The sequence below is a fragment of the Oncorhynchus gorbuscha genome, unplaced genomic scaffold (genome assembly GCF_021184085.1).
Source record: "Oncorhynchus gorbuscha isolate QuinsamMale2020 ecotype Even-year unplaced genomic scaffold, OgorEven_v1.0 Un_scaffold_3260, whole genome shotgun sequence".
Lineage (NCBI taxonomy): Eukaryota > Metazoa > Chordata > Actinopteri > Salmoniformes > Salmonidae > Oncorhynchus > Oncorhynchus gorbuscha.
Window position 1 is genome coordinate 14,884 of NW_025747554.1, and position 22,615 is coordinate 37,498.

The following is a 22,615-nucleotide window of genomic DNA, read 5'->3' on the forward strand; positions in this document are numbered from 1 at the left end:
GAGGAGACCCGCCAGTTTATAGGACCAGGCGCGCAGCTGATTTCTGGTCCCTTACAGAAGGATGTGTGCGCACGTAGCGGAGTGGGCGGTTTCACTTCGATTGTCAATCTTTTATCGCTTCTCTGTGTGTCACCAACGCTGTACCCTTTTCTCCACACTGCACCATCAACGACGTCGAGGGACCATAGGGGGGCACACAGCGACGCAGGGGAACTGAAATGTAAACGGGAAACGATTGATCATAACCCTCGCACTTGTCAGCCTTTTATTTCCAGCCGAGTCGCCGTGAGACAGCAGAAACATATGGCTCCCTGAAATAGCTGCTGCGGACCATATTGAACTGCAATTGATTCACGCCAGAGGGTCAATAGTGTTATAAGATAAAAGCCGGAAAGCTTCCACTCGTGACTATAGTTTCTATGAAATATATGTTATTTTTATACCGGTGTTTTTGTGCTTTCTTCGTTTTTGTATGCTTTCGGTGATTCAGCGCAGCTCCCCTTTCTAACACCCATCATAACAAGACTCGGTTTAGCGGGTTGCTTGCTCGGCGATAAATTAAATTAGATGAATAATTCACTCAGAGGATAGAGGAGTGCGTCGTTTAGCCCAGTCACTCTTCACCGGCGCCCGTTCGTCCCAGTTTGCCTCGGGATTGGGTCTCTTCGCCACCGGGAGTTCCCCTACCTCGGCTCGGTCTCGTCGTTGTTCTTCCCGGTGACCTGCAGAAGAGCGAGCTCGCGCTCCTCGCTAACAGATCATGTCGGCGGAGTCGGTGTTGATCCCGGACGACCGGGCATTCAGCAACTTCAAGGAGGAGTGCGGGAGCGAGGAGGGCTGGAGTCTGACCTACAACAAAACTGGCATGACCGTGTGGACCCAGACTATAGGAGGAGACGAGGAGAAGTCACTCCACAAGATTAAGGTGAGAACAGGTTAGGCCGGTAAACAGCTGAATATAATGTGTGTAAAGCAGAGGGAACCATACGGGCTACCTTGGTCACACAGTCCCATAGTAGGAAGTATAAAATTGCCTAAATTCAAACCCTTACGTAATATTACTCAAAGGAGGGCAAGGAAGTGTTATTTACAGGAAGAAAGGACAGAATTAGATCAGGGCCGAGGTCAGGTGGGTGTTGTAGGTGCCAGCGTGTGTGTATCCGGGTCTGTGGCAGGATAGCCGGCAAACAGGTGTTCACATAGAGTTGTTTGATGAAGGGAGGAGGGGGAGAGGGAAACAGAAGGTCAAACAGGATGTGTGTGGACTGTATACGTGTTTAATCATCTCTGACATCACACTGGAGGAGCAGGCTACTGTCAACTCAAACAGGGTGTGTGTGTGTGTGTGTGTGTGTGTGTGTGTGTGTGTGTGTGTGTGTGTGTGTGTGTGTGTGTGTGTGTGTGTGTGTGTGTGTGTGTGTGTGTGTGTGTGTGTGTGTGTGTGTGTGTGTGTGTGTGTGTGATGTAAGAAGCTGCAGGTAGTCTGTTCTGCTACGTGTGTGTGTGTGTGTGTGTGTGTGTGATGTAAGAAGCTGCAGGTAGTCTGTTCTGCTACCTGTGTGTGTGTGTGTGTGTGATGTAAGAAGCTGCAGGTAGTCTGTTCTGCTACCTGTGTGTGTGTGATGTAAGAAGCTGCAGGTAGTCTGTTCTGCTACCTGTGTGTGTGGGCTACTGAATGGCAGGTACCTTAACTGGCACACACATTTTTGACAGACATGACGGTCAGACAAGGGATCCTATGATGGGTCTGGTAGGTAGGCAGTAAGCCTGTTATATGAGCTGTCATCTATCTGTCTCTGAAGTGTCCGTTGGCCTGATTTGCGTAATGCCACGGAGTGTTTAATGTGTGCTTAAGGAGAGGCCTTCTCTCTCTGCACTCATGCCTGTAGGGGAGTGTGTGTGTGGTGCTCCGTTTGTTTGCAGAGGTAATCTCTCTGTGTATTCATACAGGACAGCTGGACCTTCTCATAATAGCTCCACACACATACAGAGGGAGGACAGCAGTCTGCTTACCACACATAGCAGGATACACACACTGATTGGGAGTCTCCCTCAAACCGTTACATCCTTGTGTGTCTCTCTCAACTCGTATGTAAATGTGTGTGTTGTGTGCGTCTCTCTCTCAACTCGTATGTAAATGTGTGTGTTGTGTGCGTCTCTCTCTCAACTCGTATGTAAATGTGTGTGTTGTGTGCATCTCTCTCTCAACTCGTATGTAAATGTGTGTGTTGTGTGCGTCTCTCTCTCAACTCGTATGTAAATGTGTGTGTTGTGTGCGTCTCTCTCTCAACTCGTATGTAAATGTGTGTGTTGTGTGCGTCTCTCTCTCAACTCGTATGTAAATGTGTGTGTTGTGTGCGTCTCTCTCTCAACTCGTATGTAAATGTGTGTGTTGTGTGCGTCTCTCTCTCAACTCGTATGTAAATGTGTGTGTTGTGTGCGTCTCTCTCTCAACTCGTATGTAAATGTGTGTGTTGTGTGCGTCTCTCTCTCAACTCGTATGTAAATGTGTGTGTTGTGTGCGTCTCTCTCTCAACTCGTATGTAAATGTGTGTGTTGTGTGCGTCTCTCTCTCAACTCGTATGTAAATGTGTGTGTTGTGTGTGTCCGTGCTCAGGAGGCATTGATGCTATGATCTTGCTCTTCTATTTATAGACTGAAATAAAAGCATGGATGCTCTCCCAGCTGATGAACATAGAAAGTGTGTGAGAGAAAGAGAGATCCAGGCTGTTGTAGTGTTCTCCTCTGAGTGCCCACAGTAGTGAAGAACAGGGGCATGTAAAGTGCAGAGGCATTGAAACCCCAAGACGGAGGGGGAGGTTGGGGGAGAGGTCTTTGTCTTCATCATCATTAGCAGAATAATTATCATTATCATCAACAATATATCAGCCTGTAACCGTTAGTCAGCAATATCATCAGCATCTCTATTAAACTCCCATCATCATTATACTGACACACAAAGGCAGGCTGAGCTTCTGTATGTACAGTGCATTCGGTAAGTATTCAGACCCCTTGACTTTGTTGTTCTTCCCACTCACCAATCTCCACACAATACCCCATTATAACAAAGCCAAAACATTTCAACTTTTTTTTTTGTGCTAAGGTATATATTAAAAAAAATACAAAAATAATATGTCCCACTTACATACAGTAAGTATTCAGACTCTTTACTCAGTACTTTGTTGAAGCACCTTTGGCATCGATTACAGCCTCCAGTCTTCTTGGGTATGACACTACAAGCTGGGCACACCTGTATTTGGGGAGTTTCTCCCATTCTTCTCTGCAGATCCTCTCAAGCTCTGTCAGGTTGGATGAGGAGTGTTGCTGCACAGCTATTTTCAGGTCTCCAGAGATGTTCGATCGGGTTCAAATCCGTGCTCAAGGACTTTCAGAGACTTGTCCCGAAGCCACTCCTGTGTTGTCCTGGCTGTGTGCTTAGGGTTGTTGTCCTGTTGGAAGGTGAACCTTCACCCCAGTCTGAGGTCCTGAGTTCTTTGGAGCAGGTTTTCATCAAGGATCTCTCTGTACTTTGCTCCGTTCAGCTTTCCCTCAATCCTGACTAGTATCCCAGTCCCTGGCACTGAAAAACATCCCCACAGCATGATGCTGCCACCACCATGCTTCACCGTAGGGGTGGTGTCAGGTTTCCTCCAGACGTGACGCTTGACATTCAGGACAAAGACTTCAATCTTGGTTTCATCAGACCAGAGAATCTTGTTTCTCATGGTCTGGGAGTCCTTTAAGTGCCTTTTGGCAAACGCCAAGCAAGCTGTCATGTGCCTTTTACTGAGGAGTGGCTTCCATCTGGTCACTCTACCATTAAGTAGAGGAACCCCGGAGCTCTGTCAGAGTGACCATCGGGTTCTTGGTCACCTCTCTGACCAAGGCCCTTCCCCCCGATTACTCAGTTTGTCCAGGCGGCCAGCTCTAGGAGGAGTCTTGGTGGTTCTTGCTCACCTCCCTGACCAAGGCCCTTCTCCCCCGATTACTCAGTTTGGCTGGGCAGCCAGCTCTAGGAGGAGTCTTGGTGGTTCTTGGTCACCTCCCTGACCAAGGCCCTTCTCCCCCGATTACTCAGTTTGTCCAGGCGGCCAGCTCTAGGAAAAGTCTTTGCGGTTCCAAACTTCTTCCGTTTAAGAATGATGGAGGCAACTGTGTTCTTGGACCTTCTATCTGTGTCTCTACACAATCCTGTCTCTGAGCTCTACGAACAACTCCTTCCACATCTCGGCTTGGTTTCTGCTCTGTCAACTGTGGGGCCTTATTTTAATAAAGGTGTGTGCTTTTCCAATTCATGTCCAATCAATAAGGTATTTCTGTTTTTTATTTTAAATAAATTAGTAAATCTTCTAAAAACCCGTTTTCACTTTGTCGTTATGGGGTATTGTGTGTAGATTGATGAGGACAGGTTTTTATGTAAATCCATTTTAAAATGAGGCTGTAACGTAACAAAATGTTGTAAAATTCAATGGTTCTGAATACACTCTGACATGCCCTATCCAGCCCACACACACTCTGACATGCTCTGTATGTGGCTGGTTTAACAAGCTGTCAGACTGACTGTTTGGACTCTATCCAGCCCACACACACTCTGACATGCTCTGTATGTGGCTGGTTTAACAAGCTGTCAGACTGACTGTTTGGACTCTATCCAGCCCACACACACTCTGACATGCTCTGTATGTGGCTGGTTTAACAAGCTGTCAGACTGACTGTTTGGACTCTATCCAGCCCACACACACTCTGACATGCCCTGTATGTGGCTGGTTTAACAAGCTGTCAGACTGACTGTTTGGACTCTATCCAGCCCACACACACTCTGACATGCTCTGTATGTGGCTGGTTTAACAAGCTGTCAGACTGACTGTTTGGACTCTATCCAGCCCACACACACTCTGACATGCTCTGTATGTGGCTGGTTTAACAAGCTGTCAGACTGACTGTTTGGACTCTATCCAGCCCACACACACTCTGACATGCTCTGTATGTGGCTGGTTTAACAAGCTGTCAGACTGACTGTTTGGACTCTATCCAGCCCACACACACTCTGACATGCTCTGTATGTGGCTGGTTTAACAAGCTGTCAGACTGACTGTTTGGACTCTATCCAGCCCACACACACTCTGACATGCCCTGTATGTGGCTGGTTTAACAAGCTGTCAGACTGCCGGGGACTGTTTGGACTCTATCCAGCCCACACACACCCTGAGGACTGAGGGGAAACCCTGTTCACTGATGGTATACAGATACACACTCATCCCCTCTCATCCTTCTCTTCCACATTTGTCTACCCATGTCCAGCAGAACACATGCGCTTTGACAGGCCTGGGAGAGGGGAGGGGGAGGGTAGAGTGGGGGAGCAAGGGAGAAGGAGGGATGTTTGATTAAACACAGCAGCGGACTGTAGTGCAGTCTGATGCAGGGGAAGGGTGTGTGTATAATGTTTGAGGTTAGAGGTTGTGTATCATGTGACTGTGAGCATCTACTGTCTGGTCCACAGGACCACATACATACATACATACATACATACATACATACATACATACATACATACATACATACATACATACATACATACATACATACATACATACATACATACATACATACATACATACATACATACATACATACATACATACATACATACATACATACATACATACATACATACATACATACATACATACATACATACATACATACATACATACATACATACATACATACATACATACATACATACATACATACATACATACATACATACATACATACATACATACATACATACATACATACATACATACATACATACATACAGTGCCTTGCGAAAGTATTCGGCCCCCTTGAACTTTGCGACCTTTTGCCACATTTCAGGCTTCAAACATAAAGATATAAAACTGTATTTTTTTTGTGAAGAATCAACAACAAATGGGACACAATCATGAAGTGGAATGACATTTATTGGATATTTCAAACATTTTTAACAAATCAAAAACTGAAAAATTGGGTGTGCAAAATTATTCAGCCCCCTTAAGTTAATACTTTGTAGCGCCACCTTTTGCTGCGATTACAGCTGTAAGTCGCTTGGGGTATGTCTCTATCAGTTTTGCACATCGAGAGACTGAAATCTTTTCCCATTCCTCCTTGCAAAACAGCTCGAGCTCAGTGAGGTTGGATGGAGAGCATTTGTGAACAGCAGTTTTCAGTTCTTTCCACAGATTCTCGATTGGATTCAGGTCTGGACTTTGACTTGGCCATTCTAACACCTGGATATGTTTATTTTTGAACCATTGCATTGTAGATTTTGCTTTATGTTTTGGATCATTGTCTTGTTGGAAGACAAATCTCCGTCCCAGTCTCAGGTCTTTTGTAGACTCCATCAGGTTTTCTTCCAGAACGGTCCTGTATTTGGCTCCATCCATCCTCCCATCAATTTTAACCATCTTCCCTGTCCCTGCTGAAGAAAAGCAGGCCCAAACCATGATGCTGCCACCACCATGTTTGACAGTGGGGATGGTGTGTTCAGGGTGATGAGCTGTGTTGCTTTTACGCCAAACATAACGATTTGCATTTTTGCCAAAAAGTTCAATATTGGTTTCATCTGACCAGAGCACCTTCTTCCACATGTTTGGTGTGTCTCCCAGGTGGCTTGTGGCAAACATTAAACAACACTTTTTATGGATATCTTTAAGAAATGGCTTTCTTCTTGCCACTCTTCCATAAAGGCCAGATTTGTGCAATATAGGACTGATTGTTGTCCTATGGACAGAGTCTCCCACCACAGCTGTAGATCTCTGCAGTTCATCCAGAGTGATCATGGGCCTCTTGGCTGCATCTCTGATCAGTCTTCTCCTTGTATGAGCTGAAAGTTTAGAGGGACGGCCAGGTCTTGGTAGATTTGCAGTGGTCTGATACTCCTTCCATTTCAATATTATCGCTTGCACAGTGCTCCGTGGGATGTTTAAAGCTTGGGAAATCTTTTTGTATCCAAATCCGGCTTTAAACTTCTTCACAACAGTATCTCGGACCTGCCTGGTGTGTTCCTTGTTCTTCATGATGCTCTCTGCGCTTTTAACGGACCTCTGAGACTATCACAGTGCAGGTGCATTTATACGGAGAATTGATTACACACAGGTGGATTGTATTGATCATCATTAGTCATTTAGGTCAACATTGGATCATTCAGAGATCCTCACTGAACTTCTGGAGAGTTTGCTGCACTGAAAGTAAAGGGGCTGAATAATTTTGCACGCCCAATTTTTCAGTTTTTGATTTGTTAAAAAAGTTTGAAATATCCAATAAATGTCGTTCCACTTCATGATTGTGTCCCACTTGTTGTTGATTCTTCACAAAAAAATACAGTTTTATATCTTTATGTTTGAAGCCTGAAATGTGGCAACATACACGTATACTGCCAACATTGACCGCTCGCACATGGGATTTCAGTTTTACGTTTCAAACACAGCACCACAGTTTAGTCTCGTTTTTGCTCTCTCCTGCCCTCAAAGGGCAGAGGATTGTACTGAATTAGTTTAATATAATTGCATTGATAGTCTTCCCCCTCCTGTTTCAGTCTGCCCTGTGGACACAATCACTTCATTATTCTCTCAACTCCATTGTGACTTAAGTCCTTAGTCCAACACACACACACACACACACACACACACACACACACACACACACACACACACACACACACACACACACACACACACACACACACACACACACACACACACACACACACACACACACACACACACACACACACACACACACACACAGAGTTGGGTTACTGAATCACCAGTGAAATTGCAGTAGTAACTGATAACAGGTCCTCATGACCATAGATCGTAATCTGGATAGACTAGAGTGTAGATTTGGCTGCGGTTCCTCATATAGTGTTCAGGGTTATCCCCATGTGGCTGTGATTGAAAGTAGTGCACTCCTCCTAGAGGTCTATTGGAGGACCAAAAAAAGCTGATACCGATTAATCGGCCATTTTTAAAATGTATTTATTTATTTCAATATATTTGTAATAACGACAATTACAACAATACTGAATGAACACTTTTATTTGAACTTAATATAATACATAAATAAAAATATTTCGTCTCAAATAAATAATGAAACTTGTTCAATTCGATTTAAATAATGCAAAAACAAAGTGTTGGAGAAGAAAGTAAAAGTGCAATATGTACCATGTAAAAAAGCTAACATTTTAAGTTCCTTGCTCAGAACATGAGAACATATGACATCTGGTGGTTCCTTTTAACATGAGTCTTCAATATTCCCAGGTAAGAAGTTTTAGGTTGTAGTTATTATAGGACTATTTCTCTATATACCTTTTTGTATTTTTTATACCTTTGACTTATTAGATGTTCTAATAGGTACTTTAGTATTGCCAGCCTAATCTCAGGAGTTGATAGGCTTGAAGTCATAAAAAGCGCTATGCTTCACGCATTGTGAAGAGCTGCTGGTAAACGCAGGAAAGTGCTGTTTGAATGAATGCTTACGATCCTGCTGGTGCCTACCACCGCTCAGTCAGACTGCTATATCAAATCAGAGACTTAATTATAATATAATAAACACACAATATGAGCCTTAGGTCATTAATATGGTCAAATCCGGAAACAAAACGTTTATTCTTTCAGTGAAATACGGAACCGTTCCGTATTTTATCAACCGGTGGCATCCATAAGTGTAAATATTGCTGTTGCATTGCACAACCTTCAATATTATGTCATAATTATGTAAAATTCTGGCAAATTAATTATTCTTTGTTAGGAAGAAATGGTCTTCACACAGTTCGCAACGAGCCAGGCGGCCCAAACTGCTGCATATACCCTGACTCTACTTGCACTGAACGCAAGAGAAGTGACACAACTTCCCTAGTTAATATTGCCTGCTAACATGAATTTATTTTAACTAAATATGTAGGTTAAAAATATATACTTGTGTATTGATTTAAAGAAAGGCATTGATGTTTATGGTTAGGTACAGTGATGTTTATGGTTAGGTACATTGATGTTTATGGTTAGGTACATTGATGTTTATGGTTAGGTACATTGATGTTTATGGTTAGGTACATTGATGTTTATGGTTAGGTACATTGATGTTTATGGTTAGGTACATTGATGTTTATGGTTAGGTACATTGATGTTTATGGTTAGGTACATTGATGTTTATGGTTAGGTACATTGATGTTTATGGTTAGGTACATTGATGTTTATGGTTAGGTACATTGATGTTTATGGTTAGGTTCAAGTGATGTTTATGGTTAGGTTCAAGTGATGTTTATGGTTAGGTTCAAGTGATGTTTATGGTTAGGTACATTGATGTTTATGGTTAGGTACATTGATGTTTATGGTTAGGTACATTGATGTTTATGGTTAGGTACATTGATGTTTATGGTTAGGTTCAAGTGATGTTTATGGTTAGGTTCAAGTGATGTTTATGGTTAGGTACATTGATGTTTATGGTTAGGTTCAAGTGATGTTTATGGTTAGGTACATTGATGTTTATGGTTAGGTACATTGATGTTTATGGTTAGGTACATTGATGTTTATGGTTAGGTACATTGATGTTTATGGTTAGGTACATTGATGTTTATGGTTAGGTACATTGATGTTTATGGTTAGGTACATTGATGTTTATGGTTAGGTACATTGATGTTTATGGTTAGGTACATTGATGTTTATGGTTAGGTACAGTGATGTTTATGGTTAGGTACAGTGATGTTTATGGTTAGGTACATTGATGTTTATGGTTAGGTACATTGATGTTTATGGTTAGGTACATTGATGTTTATGGTTAGGTACATTGATGTTTATGGTTAGGTACATTGATGTTTATGGTTAGGTACATTGGTGCCACGACAGTGCTTTTTTTCGCGAATGCACTTCATCACCAGTTTCGCGAAGTAGGCTGTGATTCTGTGATAAATTAACAGGCACTGCATTCATTATTTGCAACAGAGGACAAGCTAGTTAAACTAGTAATATCATCAACCGTGTATTTAACTAGTGATTGTTAAGATTTAATGTTTTTTTATAAGATAAGTTTAATGCTAGCTAACAACTTACCTTCGCTCCTTGCTGCACTCGTATAACATGTGGTCAGCCTGCCACGCAGTTTCCTCGGAGTGAAATTGGCCCTAATTACCGATTGTTATGAACTTGAAATCGGCCCTAATTAATCGCCCATGCTTATTTAATCGGTCGACCTCTAGGTTCTCCCCTCCCCCATCTTCTGTCTGTTGTTGTGGTGTGGAGTCTTCCCTTGGCTGAGGTAACCATGGAGATGGCGTTACTGTAGGGCAGTTTTGCAGAACTCTGTTGTGTGTGGGCGCGCGCACGTTCTCATCTTTTAAGAGCCTGACATTGGCATAATTCTGTGCCAACGGTTTTACTATTAAACATTCACCCCCACACACAAACAAGCGGTCTCCTCTCCCTTCTCTCTACTCTCTACTCTCCCTTCTCTCTACTTACTCTCCCTTCTCTCTACTTACTCTCCCTTCTCTCTCCCTCTCTCTCCCTTCTCTCTCCTTCTCTCTACTCTCTCCTCTCCCGCTCTCTACTTAGTCTCCCCACTCTCCCTTCTCTCTCCCCTCTCTCCCTTCTCTCTCCCCTGCTCTTCTCTGCTCTTCTCTCTCTCTCCATCCCTCCTTTCTCCTTCTCCCCCATCCCTCCTTTCTCCTTCTCCCCATCCCTCCTTTCTCTCTTCTCCCCCATCCCTCCTTTCTCCTTCTCCCCCATCCCTCCTTTCTCCTTCTCCCCATCCCTCCTTTCTCCTTCTCCCCCATCCCTCCTTTCTCTCTTCTCCCCCATCCCTCCTTTCTCCTTCTCCCCCATCCCTCCTTTCTCCTTCTCCCCCATCCCTCCTTTCTCTCTTCTCCCCATCCCTCCTTTCTCCTTCTCCCCCATCCCTCCTTTCTCTCTTCTCCCCCATCCCTCCTTTCTCTCTTCTCCCCCATCCCTCCTTTCTCTCTTCTCCCCATCCCTCCTTTCTCTCTTCTCCCCATCCCTCCTTTCTCTCTTCTCCCCATCCCTCCTTTCTCTCTTCTCCCCATCCCTCCTTTCTCTCTTCTCCCCTTCTCTCCTTCTCCCCATCCCTCCTTTCTCCTTCTCCCCATCCCTCCTTTCTCTCTTCTCCCCCATCCCTCCTTTCTCCTTCTCCCCCATTTCTCTCTTCTCCCCATCCCTCCTTTCTCCCCATCCCTCCTTTATCTCTTCTCCCCATCCCTCCTTTCTCTCTTCTCCCCATCCCTCCTTTCTCTCTTCTCCCCATCCCTCCTTTCTCTCTTCTCCCCATCCCTCCTTTCTCTCTTCTCCCCATCTCTCCTTCTCCCCATCCCTCCTTTCTCCTTCTCCCCATCCCTCCTTTTCTCTCTTCTCCCCCATCCCTCCTTTCTCCTTCTCCCCCATTTCTCTCTTCTCCCCATCCCTCCTTTCTCCCCATCCCTCCTTTATCTCTTCTCCCCATCCCTCCTTTATCTCTTCTCCCCCATCCCTCCTTTCTCTCTTCTCCCCATCCCTCCTTTCTCTCTTCTCCCCCATCCCTCCTTTCTCCTTCTCCCCATCCCTCCTTTCTCCTTCTCCCCATCCCTCCTTTCTCTCTTCTCCCCATCCCTCCTTTCTCCTTCTCCCCCATTTCTCTCTTCTCCCCATCCCTCCTTTCTCCCCATCCCTCCTTTATCTCTTCTCCCCCATCTCTCCTTTCTCCTTCTCCCCATCCCTCCTTTCTCTCTTCTCCCCATCCCTCCTTTCTCCTTCTCCCCATCCCTCCTTTCTCCTTCTCCCCATCCCTCCTTTCTCTCTTCTCCCCCATCCCTCCTTTCTCTCTTCTCCCCCATCCCTCCTTTCTCCTTCTCCCCATTTCTCTCTTCTCCCCCATTTCTCTCTTCTCCTCCATCCCTCCTTTCTCCCCATCCCTCCTTTCTCCCCATCCCTCCTTTATCTCTTCTCCCCCATCTCTCCTTTCTCCTTCTCCCCATCCCTCCTTTCTCTCTTCTCCCCATCCCTCCTTTCTCCTCCCCCATTTCTCTCTTCTCCCCATCCCTCCTTTCTCCTTCTCCCCCATCCCTCCTTTCTCCTTCTCCCCCATCCCTCCTTTCTCCTTCTCCCCATCCCTCCTTTCTCCTTCTCCCCATCCCTCCTTTCTCTCTTCTCCCCATCCCTCCTTTCTCTCTTCTTCCCCATCCCTCCTTTCTCTCTTCTTCCCCATCCCTCCTTTCTCTCTTCTTCCCCATCCCTCCTTTCTCTCTTCTTCCCCATCCCTCCTTTCTCTCTTCTCCCCCATCCCTCCTTTCTCTCTTCTTCCCCATCCCTCCTTTCTCTCTTCTCCCCATCCCTCCTTTCTCTCTTCTTCCCCATCCCTCCTTTCTCTCTTCTTCCCCATCCCTCCTTTCTCTCTTCTTCCCCATCCCTCCTTTCTCTCTTCTCCCCCATCCCTCCTTTCTCTCTTCTCCCCATCCCTCCTTTCTCTCTTCTCCCCCATCCCTCCTTTCTCTCTTCTCCCCATCCCTCCTTTCTCTCTTTTCTCTCCCTCCCTTCTCTCCTCTCCTCTCTGTCTCCTCTCCATTTTGATATTTGAAAATTCTTATGACCCCAACCATTTTGTAATTAACAGCCAATGTTTACTCTCTTAATTGGGGCTATTGCAGTCAATTGAAAAACATTCTAACAGTATTTCTAACAGTATTTCTGATTGTTTTCTCAACTCATCTAAGGGCTCTCTAGAGGCTTTTTCCCACCATCTAAGGGCTCTCTCTAGAGGCTTTTTCCCACCATCTAAGGGCTTTCTCTAGAGGCTTTTTCCCACCATCTAAGGGCTCTCTCTAGAGGCTTTTTCCCACCATCTAAGGGCTCTCTCTAGAGGCTTTTTCCCACCATCTAAGGGCTCTCTCTAGAGGCTTTTTCCCACCATCTAAGGGCTCTCTCTAGAGGCTTTTTCCCACCATCTAAGGGCTCTCTAGAGGCTTTTTCCCACCATCTAAGGGCTCTCTCTAGAGGCTTTTTCCCACCATCTAAGGGCTCTCTCTAGAGGCTTTTTCCCACCATCTAAGGGCTCTCTCTAGAGGCTTTTTCCCACCATCTAAGGGCTCTCTCTAGAGGCTTTTTCCCACCATCTAAGGGCTCTCTCTAGAGGCTTTTTCCCACCATCTAAGGGCTCTCTCTAGAGGCTTTTTCCCACCATCTAAGGGCTCTCTCTAGAGGCTTTTTCCCACCATCTAAGGGCTCTCTCTAGAGGCTTTTTCCCACCATCTAAGGGCTCTCTCTAGAGGCTTTTTCCCACCATCTAAGGGCTCTCTCTAGAGGCTTTTTCCCACCATCTAAGGGCTCTCTCTAGAGGCTTTTTCCCACCATCTAAGGGCTCTCTCTAGAGGCTTTTTCCCACCATCTAAGGGCTCTCTCTAGAGGCTTTTTCCCACCATCTAAGGGCTCTCTCTAGAGGCTTTTTCCCACCATCTAAGGGCTCTCTCTAGAGGCTTTTTCCCACCATCTAAGGGCTCTCTCTAGAGGCTTTTTCCCACCATCTAAGGGCTCTCTCTAGAGGCTTTTTCCCACCATCTAAGGGCTCTCTCTAGAGGCTTTTTCCCACCATCTAAGGGCTCTCTCTAGAGGCTTTTTCCCACCATCTAAGGGCTCTCTCTAGAGGCTTTTTCCCACCATCTAAGGGCTCTCTCTAGAGGCTTTTTCCCACCACCTAAGGGCTCTCTCTAGATGCTTTTTCCCACCACCTAAGGGCTCTCTAGAGGCTTTTCCCCACCATCTAAGGGCTCTCTCTAGTTGAATTTTAACTTTTAGATTTATATGATTTTCACTTAGATGTTTAAAGTTATCCACATTTACAAGGATTTTGAAATACAAAGGCGATATTATAATCAAATAGTGTGTGTATATATACTGAACAAAAATATAAATGCAACAATTTCAACAATGTTACGGAGTTACAGTTCATATAATGAAATCAGTCAATTGAAATAAATTCTTTAGGCCTTAATCTATGGATTTCACATGACTAGGCAGGGGCGCAGCCATGGGTGGGCCTGGGAGGGCATAGGGCCACCCACTTGGGAGCCAGGCCCATCCACTGGGGAGACAGGACCACCCACTGGGGAGCCAGGCCCATCCACTGGGGAGACAGGACCACCCACTGGGGAGCCAGGCCCGTCCACTGGGGAGCCAGGCCCGTCCACTGGGGAGCCAGGCCCGTCCACTGGGGAGCCAGGCCCGTCCACTGGGGAGCCAGGCCCGTCCACTGGGGAGCCAGGCCCGTCCACTGGGGAGCCAGGCCCGTCCACTGGGGAGCCAGGCCCGTCCACTGGGGAGCCAGGCCCGTCCACTGGGGAGCCAGGACAGTCAATCAGAATGAGGATTTTCCCCACAAAAGGGCTTTATTACAGACAAATACTCCTCGGTTTCATCGTCTGCCCGGGTGGCTGGTCTCAAACGGTCCCGCAGATGAAGAAGCCGAATGTGGAGGTCCTGGGCTGATGTGGTTATCCGTGGCCGGTTGTGAGGCCGGTTGGACAGACTGCCAAATTCTCTAAAATGACGTTGGAGGCAGCTTATGGTAGGGAAATGAACATTCAATTCTCTAGCAACAGCTCTGGTGGTCATTCCTGCAGTCAGTATGCCAATTGCACTCTCCCTCGACTTGAGACACCTGTGGCATTGTGTTGCGTGACAAAACTGCACATTTTAAGCTGGCCCTTTATTGCCACCAGCACAAGAAGCGTTTTGTGCGTGTGGAACATTTCTGCAATCTTTTATTTCCGCTCTTGAAACATGAGAGCAACACTCACATATTGCTTTTATATTTGTATATTTTTAATATATTTTTTTTAATTCAGGATTTTGGAAATTCTACCACGACCCCATTTTGATAACACATGGGGTCGCAACCCTTAGTTTGGGAACCGCTGCTCTACCCTCTCTTCTCTCTGCCCTCCCAAGCCACATGCTTAAGGAAGGATCTAACACTGTCCCTCATGTAGCTGTGTGTTAGTCCTCTGTAAAATGTTAGTTATTTACAGTTTAGGTGCTGTAGGCTAGAGACACATCTGTATCTACTGGCCACATCTGTATCTACTGGCCACATCTGTATCTACTGGCCACATCTGTATCTACTGGCCACATCTGTATCTACTGGCCACATCTGTATCTACTGACCCCATCTGTATCTACTGACCCATCTGTATCTACTGGCCACATCTGTATCTACTGACCCATCTGTATCTACTGGCCACATCTGTATCTACTGGCCACATCTGTATCTACTGGCCACATCTGTATCTACTGGCCACATCTGTATCTACTGGCCACATCTGTATCTACTGACCCATCTGTATCTACTGGCCACATCTGTATCTACTGGCCACATCTGTATCTACTGGCCACATCTGTATCTACTGACCCATCTGTATCTACTGGCCACATCTGTATCTACTGGCCACATCTGTATCTACTGACCCATCTCTTCATGTAAAAACACACACAGTAGTGGAGGGTATTTGTCATCCGGGTGGTGTCAGCTGTGTATTAAGGAGAGCAGGAGTTAGGTAGTGTATTTAGTGTATGCACAGTATTTATTTTAGTGTCTGTTTGGTCGACTAATGGTTGATGTGTGTTTCTCCTGCAGTGTCGGATGGCGTGTAAAGACGTGCCAGCTGAGACCATGTATGATGTTCTTCATGACATCGAGTACCGGAGGAAATGGGACGCAAACGTCATCGAAACCTTCGATATCGGAAAACTCACTGTTAACGCAGACGTGGGCTACTACTCCTGTACGACACATCCATACACACACACACACACACCCATGTTCTTGGCGCTGTGTGTGTCTGTATGTTAATGAGGCTCCTCCTCGTCTGTGTCTAGGGAAGTGTCCCAAGCCGCTGAGGAACCGTGACGTCATCACGCTGCGCTCCTGGCTGCCCATGGGCAGTGATTACATCATCATCAACTACTCTGTCAAACATGCCGTAAGTATAAACATGTACAGGGATAGAATCCTGGTCCAGAACCCTGTAGTATACCACCTGGCCCATGGCTCTCCAACCCTGTTCCTGTACTGTACCACCTGGCCCATGGCTCTCCAACCCTGTTCCTGTACTGTACCACCTGGCCCATGGCTCTCCAACCCTGTTCCTGTAGTATACCACCTGGCCCATGGCTCTCCAACCCTGTTCCTGTACTCTACCACCTGGCCCATGGCTCTCCAACCCTGTTCCTGTAATATACTACCTGGCCCATGGCTCTCCAACCCTGTTCCTGTACCACCTGGCCCATGGCTCTCCAACCCTGTTCCTGTACTCTACCACCTGGCCCATGGCTCTCCAACCCTGTTCCTGTAATATACTACCTGGCCCATGGCTCTCCAACCCTGTTCCTGTACCACCTGGCCCATGGCTCTCCAACCCTGTTCCTGTAGTATACCACCTGGCCCATGGCTCTCCAACCCTGTTCCTGTACTCTACCACCTGGCCCATGGCTCTCCAACCCTGTTCCTGTACCACCTGGCCCATGGCTCTCCAACCCTGTTCCTGTAGTATACCACCTGGCCCATGGCTCTCCAACCCTGTTCCTGTACTCTACCACCTGGCCCATGGCTCTCCAACCCTGTTCCTGTACTCTACCACCTGGCCCATGGCTCTCCAACCCTGTTCCTGTACCACCTGGCCCATGGCTCTCCAACCCTGTTCCTGTACCACCTGGCCCATGGCTCTCCAACCCTGTTCCTGTAGTATACCATCTGGCCCATGGCTCTCCAACCCTGTTCCTGTACTCTACCACCTGGCCCATGGCTCTCCAACCCTGTTCCTGTACCACCTGGCCCATGGCTCTCCAACCCTGTTCCTGTACCACCTGGCCCATGGCTCTCCAACCCTGTTCCTGTAGTATACCACCTGGCCCATGGCTCTCCAACCCTGTTCCTGTACTCTACCACCTGGCCCATGGCTCTCCAACCCTTTTCCTGTAGAACTACCCCTCTATAGGTTCACTCCAACCCCAGTTGCAACCAACCTGATTCAGCTTATCAAGCAGCTAATTATTAGAATCATTTGCCCTAGACGATGTCTCCAGGAACCAGACCAGGAGTCTGGGATAGGCTCAGTGGATAACCAGCTGGTTGTTCAACGCTCTGTAGGTAGAAACAGAAGGGAGAGAACAGACCTGCAGAATAGTTTCTCTTGACCTCAGTGGGAAACAAATGCTTCGGTAGGACTGTCCACTCTATTTAAATGAACATGTTGTAAATGGACATGTCTTGGTATCTTTAGTAGGTGTGTGTGCGTGTGTGTGTACATAAGTACAGTTTGACAAAGGTGGGTCATGTGTGTTTACAGTAAGTGGAGTATTTACTCACTTCAGTAAGACTGTGGGTGTATTAGTTGACTTAATCCTCTGGCATTTCAATAAAACTTTATCGGTCCGTGCCACTGCTAACGCTGGATAAAGCCTGTGTGTTGGATAGGGCAGTGGTAGCTCAGGGTTAGCTCACTGCTAACGCTGGATAAAGCCTGTGTGTTGGATAGGGCAGTGGTAGCTCAGGGTTAGCTCACTGCTAACGCTGGATAAAGCCTGTGTGTTGGATAGAGCAGTGGTAGCTCAGAGTTAGCTCACTCAACACTCACAGTACAGTGGCTCTGCCCTTCGATTTGTCCTCGAGGATCTTTGCGAAGTGGAGAAGAACCTTGACTTTAGCTTATTGGAGGAGCCTTTGTAATACTGCTCTCCCTTCTCCTGTTCAATGAGACCTTACAATACTAGTCACCTACAGCAGGGAGGAAGGAGATAAGGGCTTGGTTTGGAATCAGACCTCTTCTTATTTCTCTCTCTCTGAGTGATCAATGTTAAGTTGATCTCTCCTGTGACTAGTGCTGTTGTAAGCGTCTGCTTTCCACACTCAAACACTCAGACAAACACACAAACACTCAGACAAACACTCAGACAAACACACACACACTCAGACAAACACACACACAGTCAGACAAACACACACACACTCAGACAAACACACACACACTCAGACAAACACACACACACTCAGACAAACCTGCATCCAGACAAACACTAAGACAAACCTACACCCAGACAAACCTACACCCAGACAAACCTACACTCAGACAAACCTGCAAGACAAACCTACATCCAGACAAACACATTGCGTTTAGTGAGAGGAGTGTGTAAGAGTTGACTGTTAATGGGCAAGGCAGGGTCAGCGTCAGGAACTGACAGATCCAGAGCGGAACTAGGATAGTTAACTGAGTGAGAATCCATACTGTCACGTTACCCCTCCACAATATTGCTTTGGCCAGTAAACTCCTGATAAGTGACTGTCATGTTTTCAATTGAAACTCTGTTTAAGTGCAGGGCAGTTCATCATTTTATTTAAATACATTTTGGTTGAATGTTCTGGCTGTGTACTGCACCTCATGCAGAACAAATCCAGATAACTGGATTCAACTGCACAGCAGTTGAACTGTCTGGCTGAGACCATTTCCTCAGATGGAGGGTTCTGTGCTAACTAGGGCTGTTCCACTGTGTATTCCTGTAGAAATACCCCCCTAAGAAGGACATGGTACGAGCGGTGTCCATCCAGACTGGCTACCTGATCCAGAGCCATGGACCGAACCACTGCACTCTTACCTACCTGGCACATGTGGATCCAAAGGGTAATACACACACACACACACATATACAGTGGGGCAAAAAAGTATTTAGTCAGCCACCAATTGTGCAAGTTCTCCCACTTAAAAATATGAGAGAGGCCTATCATTTTCATCATAGGTACACTTCAACTATGAGAGACAAAATGAGAAAATAAATCCAGAAAATCACATTGTAGGATTTTTTATGAATTTATTTGCAAATTATGGTGGAAAATAAGTATTTGGTCACCTACAAACAAGCAAGATTTCTGGCTCTCACAGACCTGTAACTTCTTCTTTAAGAGGCTCCTCTGTCCTCCACTCGTTACCTGTATTAATGGCACCTTTTTGAACTTGTTATCAGTATAAAAGACACCTGTCCACGACCTCAAACAGTCACACTCCAAACTCCACTATGGCCAAGACCAAAAAGCTGTCAAAGGACACCAGAAACACAATTGTAGACCTGCACCAGGCTGGGAAGACTGAATCTGCAATAGGTAAGCAGCTTGGTTTGAAGAAATCAACTGTGGGAGCAATTATTAGGAAATGGAAGACATACAAGACCACTGATAATCTCCTCGATCTGGGGCTCCACGCAAGATCTCACCCTGTGGGGTCAAAATGATCACAAAAACGGTGAGCAAAAATCCCAGAACCACACGGGGGGACCTAGTGAATGACCTGCAGAGAGCTGGAACTAAAGTAACAAAGCCTACCATCAGTAACGCACTACGCCGCCAGGGACTCAAATCCTGCAGTGCCAGACGTGTCCCCTGCTTAAGCCAGTACATGTCCAGGCCCGTCTGAAGTTTGCTAGAGAGCATTTGGATGATCCAGAAGAAGATTGGGACAATGTCATATGGTCAGATGAAACCAAAATATAACTTTTGGTAAACTCAACTCGTTGTATTTGGAGGACAAAGAATGCTGAGTTGCATCCAAAGAACACCATACCTACTGTGAAGCATGGGAGTGGAAACATCATGCTTTGGCGCTGTTTTTCTGCAAAGGGACCAGGACGACTGATCCGTGTAAAGGAAAGAATGAATGGGGCCATGTATTGTGAGATTTTGAGTGAAAACCTCCTTCCATCAGCAAGGGCATTGAATATTAAACGTGGCTGAGTCTTTCAGCATGACAATGATCCCAAACACACCGCCCGGGCAACGAAGGAGTGGCTTCGTAAGAAGCATTTCAAGGTCCTGGAGTGGCCTAGCCAGTCTCCAGATCTCAACCCCATAGAAAATCTTTGGAGGGAGTTGAAAGTCAGTGTTGCCCAGCAACAGCCCCCAAACATCATTGCTCTAGAGGAGATCTGCATTGAGGATGGGCTAAAATACCAGCAACAGTGTGTGAAAACCTTGTGAAGACTTACAGAAAACGTTTGACCTCTGTCATTGCCAACAAAGGGTATATAACAAAGTATTGAGAAACTTTTGTTATTGACCAAATACTTATTTTCCACCATAATTTGCAAATAAATAAATTTAAAATCCTACAATGTGATTTTCTGGATTTTATTTCCCTCATTTTGTCTGTCATAGTTGAAGTGTTCCTATGATGAACATTACAGGCCTCTCATCTTTTTAAGTGGGAGAACTTGCACAATTGGTGGCTGACAAAATCCTTTTTTACCCCATTGTATATCAGTGGAGGCTGCTGAGGGGAGGATGGCTCATAGTAATGTCTGGAATGGAGTCAATGGAAATGTCATGTTTGATACCATTCCAGGATTTATTATGAGCTGTTCTCCCCTCAGCAACCACCTGGTGGTTAATGTGCTTGGAGAGTTAATGAATGATTCATACTCAGGACCTTCTTTCTATAGCTATCGCCATAGTAACTATGGATCTGGAGGTCAGGGTCTGTCCCTCTCATTTCTCTCTCCTTCTCCTACTATTTCCCTCCCTCCCTCCCTCCCTCTTTCTCCCCCCCTCCCTCCCTCTTTCTCCCTCCCCCCTCCCTCTTTCTCCCTCCCTCTTTCTCTCTCCCCCTCCCTCTTTCTCCCTCCCTCTTTCTCTCTCTCCCCTCCCTCTTTCTCCCTCCCTCTTTCTCCCTCCCCCTCCCTCTTTCTCCCTCCCCCTCCCTCTTTCTCCCTCCCTCTTTCTCCCTCCCCCTCCCTCTTTCTCCCTCCCCTCTTTCTAAATCTCTCTCTACATCTCTCTTTCTAAATCTCTCTACATCTCTCTTTCTAAATCTCTCTCTACATCTCTCTTTCTAAATCTCTCTCTCCATCTCTTTCTAAATCTCTCTCTCTACATCTCTCTCTCTACATCTCTCTTTGTATTGCTCTTTCTTTGTTATTCCCTCTCTTTTAAGATCATAAAGCTCTTGATAATATCTCCATCTAATTCTCTCTAAATCACCCGTTCTGGTGTGAGCGTGTGTGTGACATCTGTTAACAGTGGGTGATTTGACCGTGGATGACATTACATGGTGTAACATCAATCTCTCTCTCCCTCCCAGGTTCACTACCCAAGTGGGTTGTTAACAAGTCTTCCCAGTTTCTGGCTCCCAAAGTAAGTACATTCCAGACTGCTTATGCCTACACTGCCCAGCACTACACTCCCACTGTACACACTCCCATCACCACATTATAATGCTGAAGCCAGGAGCGTGAGGGGAGAGATGGGGAGCAGGCATGCGTTACCCTCTTGTCTCAGTAGAGTCTGGTTGTCTGGACCCAGTGCACACGGGAGAACACCTGTGTATAATGTATGATCCTTCCTATGCTTCCCTGGGCTAGAAACGTGTGTGTGCTGAAATAGGCCATGGGATCTCAAGGGAATGAGACTGGGGCTCTCCCCCGTCTTTCCTAAGGCACTACATCTCAATGCTAGAGGCGTCACTACAGGCCCTGGTTCGATTCCAGGCTGTATCACAACCGGCCGTGATTGCGAGTCCCACCCGGGTTAAGGTTTGACCAGGGTAGGCCGTCATTGTGAATATAATTTGTTCTAAACTGACTTGCCCTGTTAAATAAGTTTAAATAAAATGAAAATACATAGATCTCAAACAGAGGTTGCTACATGGTAGAGCAGACCGCTTTCTCTCTCTCTCTCTCTCTCTCTCTCTCTCTCTCTCTCTCTCTCTCTCTAGGTTACTACATGCTACATCAGACCATCTCTCTCTCACTAGGTTACTACATGCTACATCAGACCATCTCTCTCTCACTAGGTTACTACATGCTACATCAGACCATCTCTCTCTCACTAGGTTATCAAATCAAATCAAATTTTATTTGTCACATACACATGGTTAGCAGATGTTAATGCGAGTGTAGCGAAATGCTTGTGCTTCTAGTTCCGACAATGCAGTGATAACCAACAAGTAATCTAACTAACAATTCCAAAACTACTGTCTTATACACAGTGTAAGGGGATAAGGAATATGTACATAAGGATATATGAATGAGTGATGGTACAGAGCAGCATACAGTAGATGGTATCGAGTACAGTATATACATATGAGATGAGTGTGTAGACAAAGTAAACAAAGTGGCATTGTTAAAGTGGCTAGTGATACATGTATTACATAAGGATGCAGTCGATGATGTAGAGTACAGTATATACATATGCATATAAGATGAATAATGTAGGGTAAGTAACATTATATAAGGTAGCATTGTTTAGAGTGGCTAGTGATATATTTACATCATTTCCCATCAATTCCCATTATTAAAGTGGCTGGAGTTGGGTCAGTGTCAATGACAGTGTGTTGGCAGCAGCCACTCAATGTTAGTGGTGGCTGTTTAACAGTCTGATGGCCTTGAGATAGAAGCTGTTTTTCAGTCTCTCGGTCCCAGCTTTGATGCACCTGTACTGACCTCGCCTTCTGGATGATAGCGGGGTGAACAGGCAGTGGTTCCGGTGGTTGATGTCCTTGATGATCTTTATGGCCTTCCTGTAACATCGGGTGGTGTAGGTGTCCTGGAGGGCAGGT

General features: G+C 45.9%; 1 protein-coding gene across 1 annotated transcript; it reads left to right on the forward strand.

Moving 5' to 3' along the window:
* Positions 1 to 85: 85 nt before the first annotated feature.
* LOC124027476 (START domain-containing protein 10-like) lies at positions 86 to 21,288 on the forward strand. The gene is made up of 5 exons (XM_046339891.1): positions 86 to 925; positions 15,655 to 15,802; positions 15,897 to 16,000; positions 18,577 to 18,694; positions 21,140 to 21,288. Exons 1-5 carry the CDS (start codon positions 761 to 763, stop codon positions 21,271 to 21,273), a joined length of 669 nt encoding a protein of 222 aa, XP_046195847.1. The 5' UTR covers positions 86 to 760; the 3' UTR covers positions 21,274 to 21,288.
* The last annotated feature ends 1,327 nt before the right edge of the window (positions 21,289 to 22,615 follow it).